Consider the following 14227-nt stretch of genomic DNA (forward strand, 5'->3'; position numbering starts at 1 on the left):
AGGGGCTGGTACGGGTGGGGGGGGGGGGGGGGGGGGGGTGTTGCTAACTTTCTCCTTGGTTCAATTGCTCTGTTTTATTACCTTTGCTCTCGAGTCGCCAGGTATCTTTCTGATACCGCCACAAGGTTCAAGTCCCGAGTAATGCTCAATAACCCAATACACCGATTAGTAAGATTCAAATCAAAGCACATTTATTATACACAGTAATCGCTACTCATGCGCAAATTCTACGTCTAAGCTACTTCTACAACTAACAGGCCTATACTTAGCTTCGGACTGGCCCACCGGGTCAGGGAAACAAATGGCCTTTCGTTCGGGTTCTGAGTCTGCGGGATTCGAAGTTGGTACGGATTGGTAGCTAGGAGCGCCTATCTCGTAGCGATTGTTGAATTAAGACTTACATTGTTCGGTGGTCACTGCACCGGTCACGGTCAATGTTGGTTTGTGTTGCTGGATGACCCGGGCAGGACGCAGAGGTGAAGAGAGCGATTTGAACTTGGGGCTTAACTCTTATAGTCCCCAGGGGCTTCCCGCCTTTCGGGACGGACCCTGTACCTGGTCCCAAGTGATTGGACTTTGTCCCAATCGCTTGGTTCGATTTCTCCAATACTGGAGCGGTTCCCTGATCGATGGGCGGTCTTGAGGTGCTCGTTCACCTCCTTTGTGTTGCTCCTGCTGGCACCGAGGAGTCTGGCTTTACTTTGTGTGTCCAAAATGTTACTTATTGTTCCTGGGGATTGCTCATCAGTATGCAGATGGCTGCTACTTTGTTATGGTGATGGTCGCTGGTATCGATGTTGTCTGGCCTTTTGCAGAGTTTTAATACACAGCAAACCTGCACCTGCCGGTTTCTGTCTTGTTGGCTGACTTTCCCATCAGCCTTTGCCGTTCGCCATTTTAAATCGGGAGTTGGCCAATTTAGGTGGCTACAGGTGGAACACGGAGTTTTGTTGTACGCCGACGACCTGCTCTTATACATCACGGATCCAGTGGCTGGGCTGGATGAAATCATGGGAATCCTGAGGGAATTCTCGGGGTATAAACTGAACATGGCAAAAAGTGAGTTGTTTGTAGTCCAGGCGAGGGGCCAGGAGGGTCGGCTGAGGGGTCTGCCGTTTAGGTTAGTTGGAGACAGTTTTAGATACTTGGGGATACAGGTGGCGCGGGACTGGGGCCGGTTGCACAACTTGAACTTATCTTGGTTGGTGGAGCAAATGAGGGTCGAGTTCGGGAGGTGGGATGTGCTCCCACTGACACTAGCAGGGAGAGTGCAGACGGATAAAATGATGATCCTCCCGAGATTCCTGTTCGTATTCCAGTGTCTCCCCATTTTTATTCTGCGGTCCTTTTTTAAGAAGGTCAATAAAATGATTATGGGATTTGTGTGGGCGGGAAAGTCCCCGCGGGTGAAGAGGGTGATGCTCGAGAGGAACCGAGGGGAAGGGGAGTTGGCGCTGCCAAACTTTAGTAATTACTACTGGGCGCCCAACATCATATAGCAATGATAAGGAAGTGGATGGTGGGTGCGGGGTTGGTTTGGGAGCAGATGGAGGCCGCTTCTTGCAGGGGCACCAGTTTGGCAGCCCTGGTTACGGCGCCCCTGCCGCTCCCGCCGGCACGGTACTCAGCCAGCCCTATAGTGGTGGCGACTTTGCGGACCTGGGACCAATGGAGAAGGCACGTGGGCGAAGTGAGAGCATCAGTTTGGTTCCCAATTTGTGACAATCGCTGGTTTGCCCCGGGGAATATGGATGGTGGGTTCCGAACATGGCGGAAGGCTGGGATTGAGAGGGAAGGGAGCTTCCCGAGCATGAGGAAGCTGGAGGAGAAATTTGGGCTGGCAAGAGGGAATGATTTCAGGTACTTGCCGGTGCGGGACTTTCTACGCAGACAGATTCCATCCTTCCCACGCCTGCCACTTAGGGGGATCCAGGACAGGGTAGTGTCCAGTGGATGGGAGGGGGAGGGGAGGGTCTCGGATATATATAAAGAACTTATGGGGGCAGAGGAGTCGCAGACCGAGGAGCTGAAGCTTAAGTGGGAAGAGGAGACCGGAGGTGAGATAGAAGAGGGCTTATGGGTGGAGGTGTTGAGCAGGGTTAACGCGACCGCAACATGCGCTAGGCTCAGCCTGATCCAATTCAAGGTCGTCCACCGGGCCCACATGACAGTGGCCCGGATGAGTAAATTCTTTGGACTGGAGGACAGGTGCGCCAGATGTTCTGGAGGACCAGCGAACCATGTCCACATGTTCTGGGCATGTTCAAAACTCAGGGGGTACCGGCAGGGATTCACGGACGTTATCTCCCGGGTATTGAAAACAAGGGTGGTGATGAGTCCTGAGGTGGCAATTTTGGGGTGTCGGAGGAGAGAGGCTACCGTTTTGGCCTTTGCTTCCCTGGTAGTCCGGCAACGAATTTGCTGGCATGGAGGGACTCAAAGCCCCCAAAGTCGGAGGCCTGGCTATCAGATATGGCGAGCTTTCTCAGTCTAGAGAAAATTAAGTTCGCTCTGAGAGGGTCGCTGTCGGGGTTCACCCGGAGGTGGCAACCATTTATCGATTTCTTCGTGGAAAATTAACCGTCAGCAGGGGGGGGCAATGTAGATCAGGGGGGTAGTTAGGCCGGTCCTTGTAGGAGGGGATCTGGTTTTTGAACTATGTTGATTGTTCTTTGCACACTGTTTTGTATTGTTGTTGTTTACTATGCCAAAATGCCTCAATAAAATTGTTTGTCAAAAAAAAAAAGATGCTAGGGAGCTCCACATGTCCCAGAAGTAGCTGTCATGCATGCTCTCTGGGAAGCGGCACACATGTGCATGATCTGATGGCAGGGGTGGTCGCATGGAACCCCTACTTGTTAATGAAGGGCATTCCCTGATGCCCCGCTGTACGCAAGGCAACATACGTGTTATCAATTACCCCTGGACCTGGGGCATCCTGGCGATGGCAGAGAATCCTGCTGTCCGGGCATCTTAATAGCTTGGTCCAGCTCAAAGTTTATATAGTCCACTGTCCGGACAAACAAGGCATCTGTGGGCTGTAGCTAGTGACATGCCACTCAGCTTCCCGTTCGAGCCCTGGAATGATCCAGTGGCATAGAGGTTCAGTGTTATGGTGACTTCCATGGCCACCGTGAGCAGGCTTCCTCCTCCTCCATGGGGTGCCAAGTCAACGACACCATGACACAGGTGCCACACTTTGTTAAGATGGAGCCTCCTGCAGCAGATTCTGTCCGCCACCTCCGTGAACAACCAATCACACCTGAACACGTTGGGCTGTCGCCGCCATCTGCCCTGGGTCCCTCCTAGGCCTGATGGGCTGGGGAGACTGTAGAGTGTGTGGTGGCCCCCTGCACGTGGGGTGCCGCCTCTAGCCTGCATCAACACTGCTGCCGTCTTCTCCAGCGTCTGGCCGCCTGGGCTTTCACCAGCACCAGCACCGTGAGAGCTGCTGCTGCGGGGTTAACAACACCATCCATCGTGCTAGAAGGAATTAGAGAAGGAGAGAGACCGACAATCAGTTAGGGCTCCACCCTGGGACCCTCAAATCCCCCATGCCTCCTCCAGCCTTAAGTGTCCCGCCTTCTCTCAGAGCGCCATCTACCGAGCTGGTTGTGCTGTGGAATCGTGCTCTGCGCAATCACCTCCAGCCACAGCACGGGTCCTTAGACCCCAGACCCCAGTCGGGAACATTAAGAGGATTGAGCTCAGGCACCCTCCCCTATTCCACACACTCACCCTTTGGTCATAGAATTTACAGTGCAGAAGGAGGCCATTCAGCCCATCGAGTCTGCACTGGATCTTGGAAAGAGCACCCTACTTAAGTCCACACCTCCACCTTATCTCGTAACCCAGAAACTCCACCTAACCTAAGGGCAATTTAGCATGGCCAATCCACCTAACCTGCACAGCTTTGGACTGTGGGAGGAAACCGGAGCACCCAGAGAAAACCCACGCAGACATGGGGAGAATGTGCAGACTCCGCACAGACAGTGACCCAAGCCAGGAATCAAACCTGGGACCCTGGCGCTGTGAAGCAACTATGCTAACCACTGAGCTACAGTGCCGCCTCATGCTCCCCCTAAGCTCGATGTTCCAGCACCAGGTATCTTAGAAAATATTATACTTCTTTCCGGTTACAGAAAATGAAGGACACAGCAACAGCAGCCTCCAGACATTTGCAGACACCAGCAGGAGCAAGCAGTTAACACAACATGCAGCTGTGAAGTGCTCTCGTAACTAACAAAGCCAATTCCTTATTAGAAATAGCCCTCAGCTGTGCAGCCAGAGGCTGCTCACAGCCAAAGGGTGTTAAAATGATCGTCAGCATAAGACCAGGAACAGGGCTCTGTCCTGGAAAATATTTGGTAGGATCGACAGGCAGCAGCTGAAGTTTCCCCTGTATGCATTATTTTGGAGGATGGCTTGTAGTCCCTGCAGATGCCAAGTCCCTCAGCCCCCAGCCCAGGGGCAACCCCTGTCCTATGATGACCAGCCCTCCCCGCTCAGGCTCAACCCCTCTGGATGAGATGGCGATTGGTCTTAATTGGTGTCAACTGGTGCCTCGCCGCATTTGGCGGGATCTGCAACCCGCCACCGGGAGCAGCCTGGTTAGATCGCGAACGGAATCATGCCTGATGGGAATCCCGATTTTGTCTTCTTGTGCTTTTTAACCGGTGTTCCCGGATCCCTGCTGGGCACAATGCGGCGGTTAAATCCCGCCCTATATGTCGGAGCGCAAAGCTGCGGAAAGCTGAGAGATGTACAGACAGTGTCAGGGTGAAGTTTGAAAGGAAAGTGGGAAAGCAAAGAGAAGATATGAGAAAATATTGACAAGTAAAACCAAAGATGTTTTTATCAATACTTACAAAGAATTGGGCCCATTAGAGACCAAATAGACAGCTTGTGTGTGGAGGTGGGTGACGTGGGTATGATTCTTAATGAATATGCTGCATCTGTCTTACAAAAGAGGTTGATGGAGGGGGAGGGTGCAGTCATTGTAGCAAAGGAGGAGAAGGAAGAAATAATGGGTAGAATGAGCAAAGCGAGGGAGGAAATATTGAAGTGTATTGCATCCTTGAAAGCGGATAAATCGTGAGGCTGGGACTAAATGGGCGCGATTCTCCACTCCCACGCCGGTTGGGAGAATCGCCTGGGCCACCAGAATTTCCCGGGACGCCGGTCCGACGCCCTCCCGCAATTCTCCCAAGCGGTGGGAACGGCCCGGTCGGGTTTCGCGGGCCGCAGGCCAGAGAATCGCCGGAGACACCAAAAATGGTGATTCTCCGGCACCCCTGCTATTCTGAGGCCCGGATGGGCCGAGCGGCCAAGCCAAAACGGCGGGTTCCCCCCGGCGCCGTCCACACCTGGTCGCTGCAATCGTGAGCGGTGCGTGAACGCTGGAGGGGCGGCCTGCGGGGGGGGCGAGGTGGGATCCTGCACCGGGAAGTACCTCAAATGTGGGGTGGCCCGCGATCGGTGCCCACCGATCGTCGGGCCGTCCTCTCTGAAGGAGGACCTCCTTCCTTCCGCGGCCCCGCAAGATCCGTCAGACATCTTCTTGCGGGGCGGACTTAGAGAGGACGGCAGCCATGCATGCACGGGTTGGCACCGGCCAACCCCCGCATGCGCGGATGACGCCCGGTATGCGGCGCCGGCCGCGTCATCTATGCGGTGCCGCTTTTACGCGGGCGGCAAGGCCTGGCGCGTGTAGATGACTCGGCCCCGATCCTGGCCCATTTTCAGGGCCTGTATCGGTTGGGACCGGGGCCGTTTCGCGCCGCCGTGAACCTCAACGGCGTTCACGACGGCGCGGCCACTTCGGCGTGGGAGTGGAGAATCGCGCCCAATATATCCCACTCTGCTAAGGGAAGAATTAGTGAAGGATCCAAAGATCATTTTCAAGTCCTCACTGGCTACAGGCATCATGCGGAGTGACTGGAGGACTATTAATATTGTACTGCCGTTTCAAATGTGAGCAAGGGGACAGCTCGAGTTAACCCAAACTCAGAGGTGGGCAAAACACAGGTTTAAAAGGTTTGATAAATTATTATTTATGGAGGTGTCTTAATCAACCAGAGTCAGCATGGAGTTGTTGAGGAAGGGAAGGTTGTGTCTTACTAATCTGATTGGATTTTGAGAGTTTGGGTGGGGGTTGCGTGTGGGGGTGGGGTCGATGCATTTCATTAGCCTGCTTAAATTTTAGCAGGGATTTTAGCAAGGCTAAACATGACAGATGAATCAGAAAATTAAAAGGTCACGGGATCCAAGGGTAAGTGGCAAGTTTGATCCAAAATTGGCTGATTGGCCGGAAGCAAAGACTGCCGGGTGCTTTTGTGACGGGGAGGTTGTTTCCAGTAGAATTCTGCTGGACTCCGTACTTGCCCACTGTGTTTGTGGACTATATCAATGATGTAGACTTACATGTATGGGCTGTGATTAAGAAGTTTGCAGATGATACAAAAATAGGCTGATCATGACAAAAATAGTTATCGGACTGCAGATAGATACTAGTGTTCTCATCAGCTGGGCAGAAAAGTAAATAGAATCAATCTGGAAAAATATGAGGCAATGCATTTGAGGATGAAAGCAAAGCAAGGCAATACAGCTTAAATTGTGTGAGAAGTGCAAAGGGACAGAAGAACCTTGGAGTGTATGCCTGCCCCTGAAGATTGTAAGACAGGTGGGTGAGGTGGCCGAGAAGGATACTTCCCTTTCGTAGCCGAGGTTTAAGGTATAAGAGCAGGGAACTGCTAGAACTGTATTAAAAAAAAACATTAGACTGCAGCTATACTGCTGAACACCCCACAATCAACATCCTGGGGGATACCATTGACCAGAAACTGAACTGGACTAGCCATGTAAATACCGTGGCTACTAGAGCAAGTCAAAGGCGAGGAATCCTGCAACGAGTAACTCACCTCTTGACTTCCCAATACTCTCCATGTGTCTGAATGAGCCCAGCTCCATCAACACTCGAGATGCTCAACACCATCCAGGACAAGGCAGCCCACTTGATCTTGTAATGAATGTAAAAAATTGATATATGTTATATTTCATATTTGTGGCAGTAAAGGTATTAAAAACCCTGGTTTGAAATGCATACAGGCAGTATGGCTGCTAAAGCTGTAATTACAGATTCATAAAAGGTGAGTTAATGATTGATTCCAATCACTTACTTGATTGCATATAAAGAGCTAATGGAATTGTGTTTTGATTGCTGGAGATTCCCTGGGACGTAGACAGTTTATGAGGGAGTGGTGATTAATTCTAGCTCAGCAATTCATGGAACTTAGTGGGATACAGATGATGTAATTATTGGGTGGCGCCAGGTCTGTCTGTAGTTTTGCAGCCTGTTATAAAATTTTAAGTTGAACAGCAGTTGCTCACCAAAGTTCTTAAGGCAGCACTTCCCAAAGCCACAACTACTACCATCTAGAAGGACAAGAGCATCACCTGAAAGTTCCCATCCAAGTTCACTAACCAGCCTGACTTGGAAATATATTGCCGCTGATTGTGCAACACTCTTTGAGTGTTGTGCTTGCCATTGTTAAATAGCAGAGTGGGGGTGAGGCTGGCAGCATTGGTGGGTGTTGAGGGTGAAGCTGAATGGATGGTTGGCCTGTGTCCTGACTGTCAGGGAATGGTGATGGGTGAATGATGGTGCATTGAGGACTGTGAAAGGTTGGTGATATGGTGGGCTTGAGATATAATTTGAAGATGCAGTCACTGACGTTGATTACCCAGGTGAGGTCATTAGACTTCTTGTGGCACTGCTGCCAGGTTTTGTGTCCAGGCCCTGTAAATTAACCTCCATGGTCAACTGTTCCCACTCCATTCTGGGTGTGGTTCATGAGGAACCCCTGGCCTCTTGCAGAACCATGGTCTCTCTTCCTGTATGCCTCACCGCTCACTAACCAGAGGTATCCTGACTGTGGAGACCACGTTCTGTGCTTAGGATTGCAACAATAGTATCTTGTGGCAGGCTTTTGGCATTCAGTGTAGCTTCTCTTTAAGAGGGACAGGCTACCTTTAAGAAGAGAAGACTGGTTGCACCATGTGCTAGCAGTGAATGCTGCTCAGCACCCTGCTGAGCGTGAAGAAGGCCAGCAGTGTGTGAGACATTTAGCCCTACTCTATAATCAGATAAATGAGATGGCAGCACTAAGACTGCTTGCTGTTCACACCCATCGGAACTGACATAGGCAGGTTGTGAAACATGGCCCCGTGTTAGCATAACAGTGCAAACCAATATTTGGCCGTTAACTTTTTATCTGAAAAGTGGTTATGTCATTGGCTATATTCTAACTCTTGCCTCAACCATGTTTAATTCTACATTGTAAATAATTTCTCTAATTTTATTATCCTAACCCCTGCTTCCGATTGCCAACCCTCCAAGACTGATCTGGAGATTTCAGGAATTGGAGATCAATCTCCAGGACACTGCTATGAGCAACCCTGGAGATAAAACATCTGGACATTGTTTTTGTTGAACATTTCCTTTTACAAGATATAAAAATATTGAAAATGAGGAAAAAAAGGCTGATTGGGTGACAGTCAAGCATCATCCAATTGCATAATGAGTCTTTTTGTCTTCTAATTGGTGTAGGAAGGCAGTATGTCACAAGGATTGGATGTATCAGCTGACTAATGGTTGGAGTGTGGGGCAAGTCACGTAACGAAACCTCCGGGAATACATTTTAATCATGTGTACCCTCATTACTAGATCACCAACCTGCTTAACATGAAAAACCCTTTCAGAATTTGGGAAATTGCACAACGTTCGTTTAATATGAAACCATACATTTTCAACCTTGTCACCCTTCATTCTGTACCTCAGATTGCGTCTGTCAGAAATTAGGCTTGAGAAGTTAAAGCTCGTGGAAACATTGAATATTGTTTTTCTGGATGAGTTATCCAGGTAATGTAAAAACAAATTGTCTGTGCGGAGTCTGCACATCCTCCCCGTGTGTGCATGGGTTTCCTCCGGGTGCTCCGGTTTCCTCCCACAGTCCAAAGATGTGCAGGTTAGGTGGATTGGCCATGATAAATTGCCCTTAGTGTCCAAAATTGCCCTTAGTGTTGGGTGGGGTTACTGGGTTATGGGGATAGGGTGGAGGTGTTGACCTTGGATAGGGTGCTCTTTCCAAGAGCCGGTGCAGACTCGATGGGCCGAATGGCCTCCTTCTGCACTGTAAATTCTATGATAATCTATGAAATTAAAGGGGAAGAATTGTGTCAGTGAAGTAATCTGTGAAAGGAAAGTTGGAGAATATCAGAGAACCTCCAGATACTGGAACAATGCAGAAGGTTCATCAGCATGTGTGTTTGGAATCGATTACCATTTCACAGTGTATTTATTTGCAGTTCCATTTCTGTTCACGTCTGTCTACTTGCATCATTTTCTGTTTTTTGCTTCCTACATTGTGACTAATTTAACGGTCTCTTGGTAAACCTGCTGTCTCCCACCCGGAGTAAGCTTTAGCTCATCCATAATTCTGCTGCATTTATGTTTGTTAACACTTCGTATTTAAAATGATCATCCTTTTATTCATAATAATAATAATCTTTATTGTCACAAGTAGGCTTACATTAATACTGCAAGGAAGTTATTGTGAAAAGCCCTGAGTCGCCTCATTCCAGCGCCTGTTCAGGTACACGGAGGGAGAATTCAGAATGTCCAAATTACCTAACAGCACATCTTTCGGGACTTGTGGGAGGAAACCGGAGCTGTCGGAGGAAACCCACGCGGACACGGGGAGAACGTGCAGACTCCGCACAGACAGTGACCCAAGCCGGGAATCGAACCTGGGACCCTGGAGCTGTGAAACAACAATGCTAACCACTGTGCTACTGTGCCGCCCATACAAATCCCTTACCTGCCTTTCTCCTCCCCACCTCTGTAACATCCTTCTGCGATCTCTGCATTCCTTCGATTTTAGTCTCTTGCGCATCCCCGACTACTTTGTTCCACCAACATGGCCTAATCTTTGGATTTCCTCCCTAAACCACTTTGCCTCTCCCCCTCTTTCCCGTGTTACGACCCCCTTAACACCTACCTCTGTGAGCAACCATAATATTCAAATGTATCTGTATGAGACTTGGCATCAAACCTAGTTTTGTAACTCTCCTACGAACTGTCTGTAGACACTTTACTCCGTTAAAGGGGCTATATAAATGCAAGTTGTTGTGATGTCTTTATTTACAGCCTAGTTAATAGAAATTCTGAGGTAAATGTTAAGATTATCATGCTGTTTTTAATCGCTTAGATGACTGGAACTCTGAACTTTTTGAGGAAGGGAGACAGAACATTTCGGCAGAATCAGCTCCCAATAATTTCCTCGCACTCACTGTCAAGGATTTACTGCTTTTGAACACAAGTGAAATGGTGAGTGAAGTGTTCGGTACTCTGACACACAGACGAACCAACACGGTTGCGTATGGTACATTTTATTTCATTGAACTATGAACATAGTAAACTCTGGTATTCAGCACATGGCTGGCAATGAGGTCTGTGCCCTGAGCTCTCTCCTGCTCGAGTGCCCAGGAAGTGTCGTGTTCCCTGCTTTTGTACTGTGTATGCTCTTGTCCGTGATTGGCTGTCGTGTTGTGTGTGTTGATTGGTCCGTTGATCTGTCCATCATTATGTGTGTGTGTATGTGCTGTGATGTTCACATGAATATCATGACAGTGAGGCTCCGTCCAACATGGTTAAGTTGCTCTGAATGAATTTCTCTAACCTGGGAGTCGTGCCTTTTCTTATGTTTAGCTTTACATCAGGGCTGAGTGAGAAATTAATCACAGCCTGTCGGTTAAAACAACTCCTCAGACAGAGGTACACAGTGAGACAGGCTATGAGGAGCGATACTCTAGCAATGGACTAGACCAGAGCCTGCACAGATATAATGGGCTGAATGGCCTTCATCCAGGCTATAACGTGTGGCTATCCATCAATTGAACACTTGTTCATTTTGGATCTAGCTAATTATCTAATTAATACATTGTGAAGTACTTGTTACTTAGGACAGTGAATAAATGTTTATAATTAAACAGGTGAAATATTGATACCCAATGAAAGGAAAGAAAAGTTATAATTCCTTCTTGCTAGTCAATGACAGTCCCTGGTTTTGAATTTATTAACAATGCTCTTGTGAAAGCCAGCCTGGATCAGTAGCAAACTTGTCTCTTGAGTTACAAGATTGTGCACCCAAACCTCACTCCAACGATTGGGCACAAATTCCATGCTGACCCATCAGCACAGTACTGAGGAAGTGCTGCATTGTCAGAGGTGCCATCTTTCAGATGAGATAATGAATATGTGATTCAATTGCCGTCTCAGGTGGATGTAAAAGATCCCACCGTGACATTATTTGAAGAGCAAAGAAGTTCTCCTTGGTGTCCTGGCCAATATTTATCGCTTATACCCTAAGACCATTAGAAATAGGAACAGGAGTAGGCCGCCTGGCCCCTTGAGCCTGTTCCACCATCTAATAGGAGCAGGGCTGATCCGACATTCCTCACGTTCAGTTTCCTGCCCCTTCCCCGTAACCCTGGATTCCCTTATTGATTAAGAATCTATCTAAGTTTGGGAGGCATGATGGCACAGTGGTTAGCACTACTGCCTTACAGCTCCAGGGACCTGGGTTCAATTCCAGCCTCGGGTGACTGTCTGTGTGGAGTTTGCACTTTCTCCCCATGGCTGCGTGGGTTTCCTCCGGGTGCTCTGATTTCCTCTCACAGTCCAAAGATGTGCAGGTTAGGTGGATTGGCCTTGATAAATTGCCCTTGGTGTCCACAAGGTTAAGGGGTTACTGGGTTACGGAGATAGGGATAGGCGGGATCGACGTAGGCTTAAGTAGGGTGCTCTTTCCAAGAGCCGGTGCAGATTGATGGGCCGAATGGCTCCCTCCTGCTCTGTAAATGTTATGATTCTATGAATCTGTGGTCTATCTCAATCTTAAATATACACAAGGAGCGGGATTCTCTGACTCCCGCTGGGTCGGAGAATCCCCGGGGGGCGGCGCAGATCCCACCCCACCACCCCGACACCGGCTGCCGTATTCTCCGGCGCCATTTTTCGGGTGGGGGTGAGAGTCACACCACGCCGGTCGAGGGCCTTTGGCAGCGGCCCCCCTGGCAATTCTCCGGACCCCGACGGATCGAGCGGCTGTCCGTTTTTGGCCAGTCCCGCCGGCGTCGGTTACGTATGGTCCCACACGGCGGGACCCGGCAGGTAAGTCGGCGGGGGCGGTCCTCAGGGGGCGCGGGTGGATCCGACCCCAGGGGGGGCCCCCACAGTGACCTGGCCCACGATCGGGGCCCACCGATCTGCGGGCAGGCCTGTTCCGTGGGGGCGCTTGTTCCTTCCGCGCCGGCCCCTGTAGGTCTCCGCCATTGCTGGCGCGGAGAAGAGAACCGCCCGCGCATGTGCCAAAATATGACGGCCGGTCCCGCGCTTGCGCGAGATCACGTCGGCCGTTCTGCGCATGCGCCAACTCACAGTCCCTTCGGCACCAACCCCTCCGGCGTCCACCTAGCCCCCGAGACAGGTGGGAATTCCTCACCTTGGGGGCCTGTTGACGCCAGAGTCATTGGCGCCGGTTTTCCCGCCAGCATGGGGACTTAGTCCCCGGAAGGGAGAATCCCGGCCAAGGACTCTGCCCCCACAGCTCTCTGTGGCAAGGAGTTCCAAAGACTCACAACCCACTGTGAGAAGAAATTCCTCCTCATCTCAGTCTTAAATTGGTACCCCTTTATTCTGAGACTTTGCCCTCTGGCCCTCGACTCGCCCTTGAGGGGAAACATCTTCTCAGAATTTACCCTGTCAAACCCCTTAAGAATCCGATATGTTTCAATGAGGTCACTTGTCATTCTTCTAAATTCCAATGAGTAGAGTCCCAACCTGTTTAACCTTTGCTCATTAAAGAATCCTTCCATACTGGGGATCATCGTAGTGAACCTGCTCTGAACCAACATCCCTCAAATAAAAACAGATTATCACATTACTGTTTGTGGCAGTTTGCTGTGATTGGCTGTTGCATTTCCTACATAATAATAGTAATCTTCGTTGTCACAAGTAGGCTTACACTAACACTGCAATGAAGTTACTGTTTAAAGTCCCTAGTCACCACATTCCGGCGCCTGTTCAGGTACACGGAGAATTCAGAATGTCCAAATTACCTAACAGCCCCACGTCTTTTTGGGACTTGTGGGAGGAAACCGGAGTACCCGGAGGAAACCCACGCAGATACGGGGAGAATGTGTAGACTCCGCACAGACAGTGACCCAAGCCAGAAATCGAACCTGGGACCCTGGCGCTGTGAACAATGATCAAACTTCAGAAATACCAACATTGGGCGTGAAGTGCTCTGAGTGTGGTATTATAGGTATTACGGTACCTGAGAGGCTGAAGTACCATTGGTAGAACCTATATTGGTAGAACCTAGCCATTGGCTAGAGTGCATAATAGCTCCGCCCTAATAGGCGGGGTATAAGAGCCCATGCCGTCCCAGCAGCCCTCATTTTGTACCTGAGGTGCTGGGGGAAACATCTAGCTTATTAAAGCCTTCAGTTGTACTACTACCTTGTTTTGGTGGTCATTGATCGTGCATCAATTTAATAAGCTAGATTTTAAGAAGAAAGGATGGAGCTCTGAATCAAGCCGGAGTGTCTGCAACTTAGCCCCCACGCGGCGAACTCAGCGGCAATCTTTAAGCACTGGCTGGCGTGCTTTAAAGGGTACCTTGAGACGGCAGAAAACGCATCCACGGGAGAGCAGAAACTGCACGTCCTGCACTCAAGGGTGAGCCCGGAGATCTACACACTCATCGAGGAAGCGGAAGACTTTGATGCAGCAATCGAGCTGCTAAAAGGACACTATATTCGGCCGGTAAACCAGGTCCACGCCCGGCACCTGCTTGCAAAAAGACGGCAAACCCCTGGGGAATCGTTGGAGGAATTCTACTGCACACTACTGGTGCAGGGCAGAAGCTGCGGCTGCCCGCAAGCTTCGGCGAGCGAGCACACGGAACTCTTAGTCCGGGACGCTTTCGTGGCAGGTATGCTTTCATCTCAAATCCGCCAGCGCCTGTTAGAGAAACACACCCTGGGTCTTAGGGAGGCACGGGCCCTTGCAGGCTCCCTGGACGTGGCCTCCAGGAACGCCCGCGCCTACGTTCCCGACCGCGTGGCAGCCCCCTGGGCAGCATGGAACCCCGCAGCGGCCGAC

General features: G+C 50.2%; 1 protein-coding gene across 1 annotated transcript in view; it reads left to right on the forward strand.

The window, feature by feature from the left end:
• The window catches only part of LOC140395253 (cyclic AMP-responsive element-binding protein 3-like protein 3), a 99865-nt gene that overhangs the window by 65514 nt on the left and 20124 nt on the right, over positions 1-14227 (forward strand). The window contains exon 4 of the mRNA XM_072482813.1: positions 10269-10387. Within this exon, the coding sequence (XP_072338914.1) occupies positions 10269-10387 (119 nt within the window). The remainder of the gene's footprint in view (positions 1-10268; positions 10388-14227) is intronic.

Source organism: Scyliorhinus torazame, chromosome 18 (genome assembly GCF_047496885.1).
Source record: "Scyliorhinus torazame isolate Kashiwa2021f chromosome 18, sScyTor2.1, whole genome shotgun sequence".
NCBI classification, from domain to species: domain Eukaryota; kingdom Metazoa; phylum Chordata; class Chondrichthyes; order Carcharhiniformes; family Scyliorhinidae; genus Scyliorhinus; species Scyliorhinus torazame.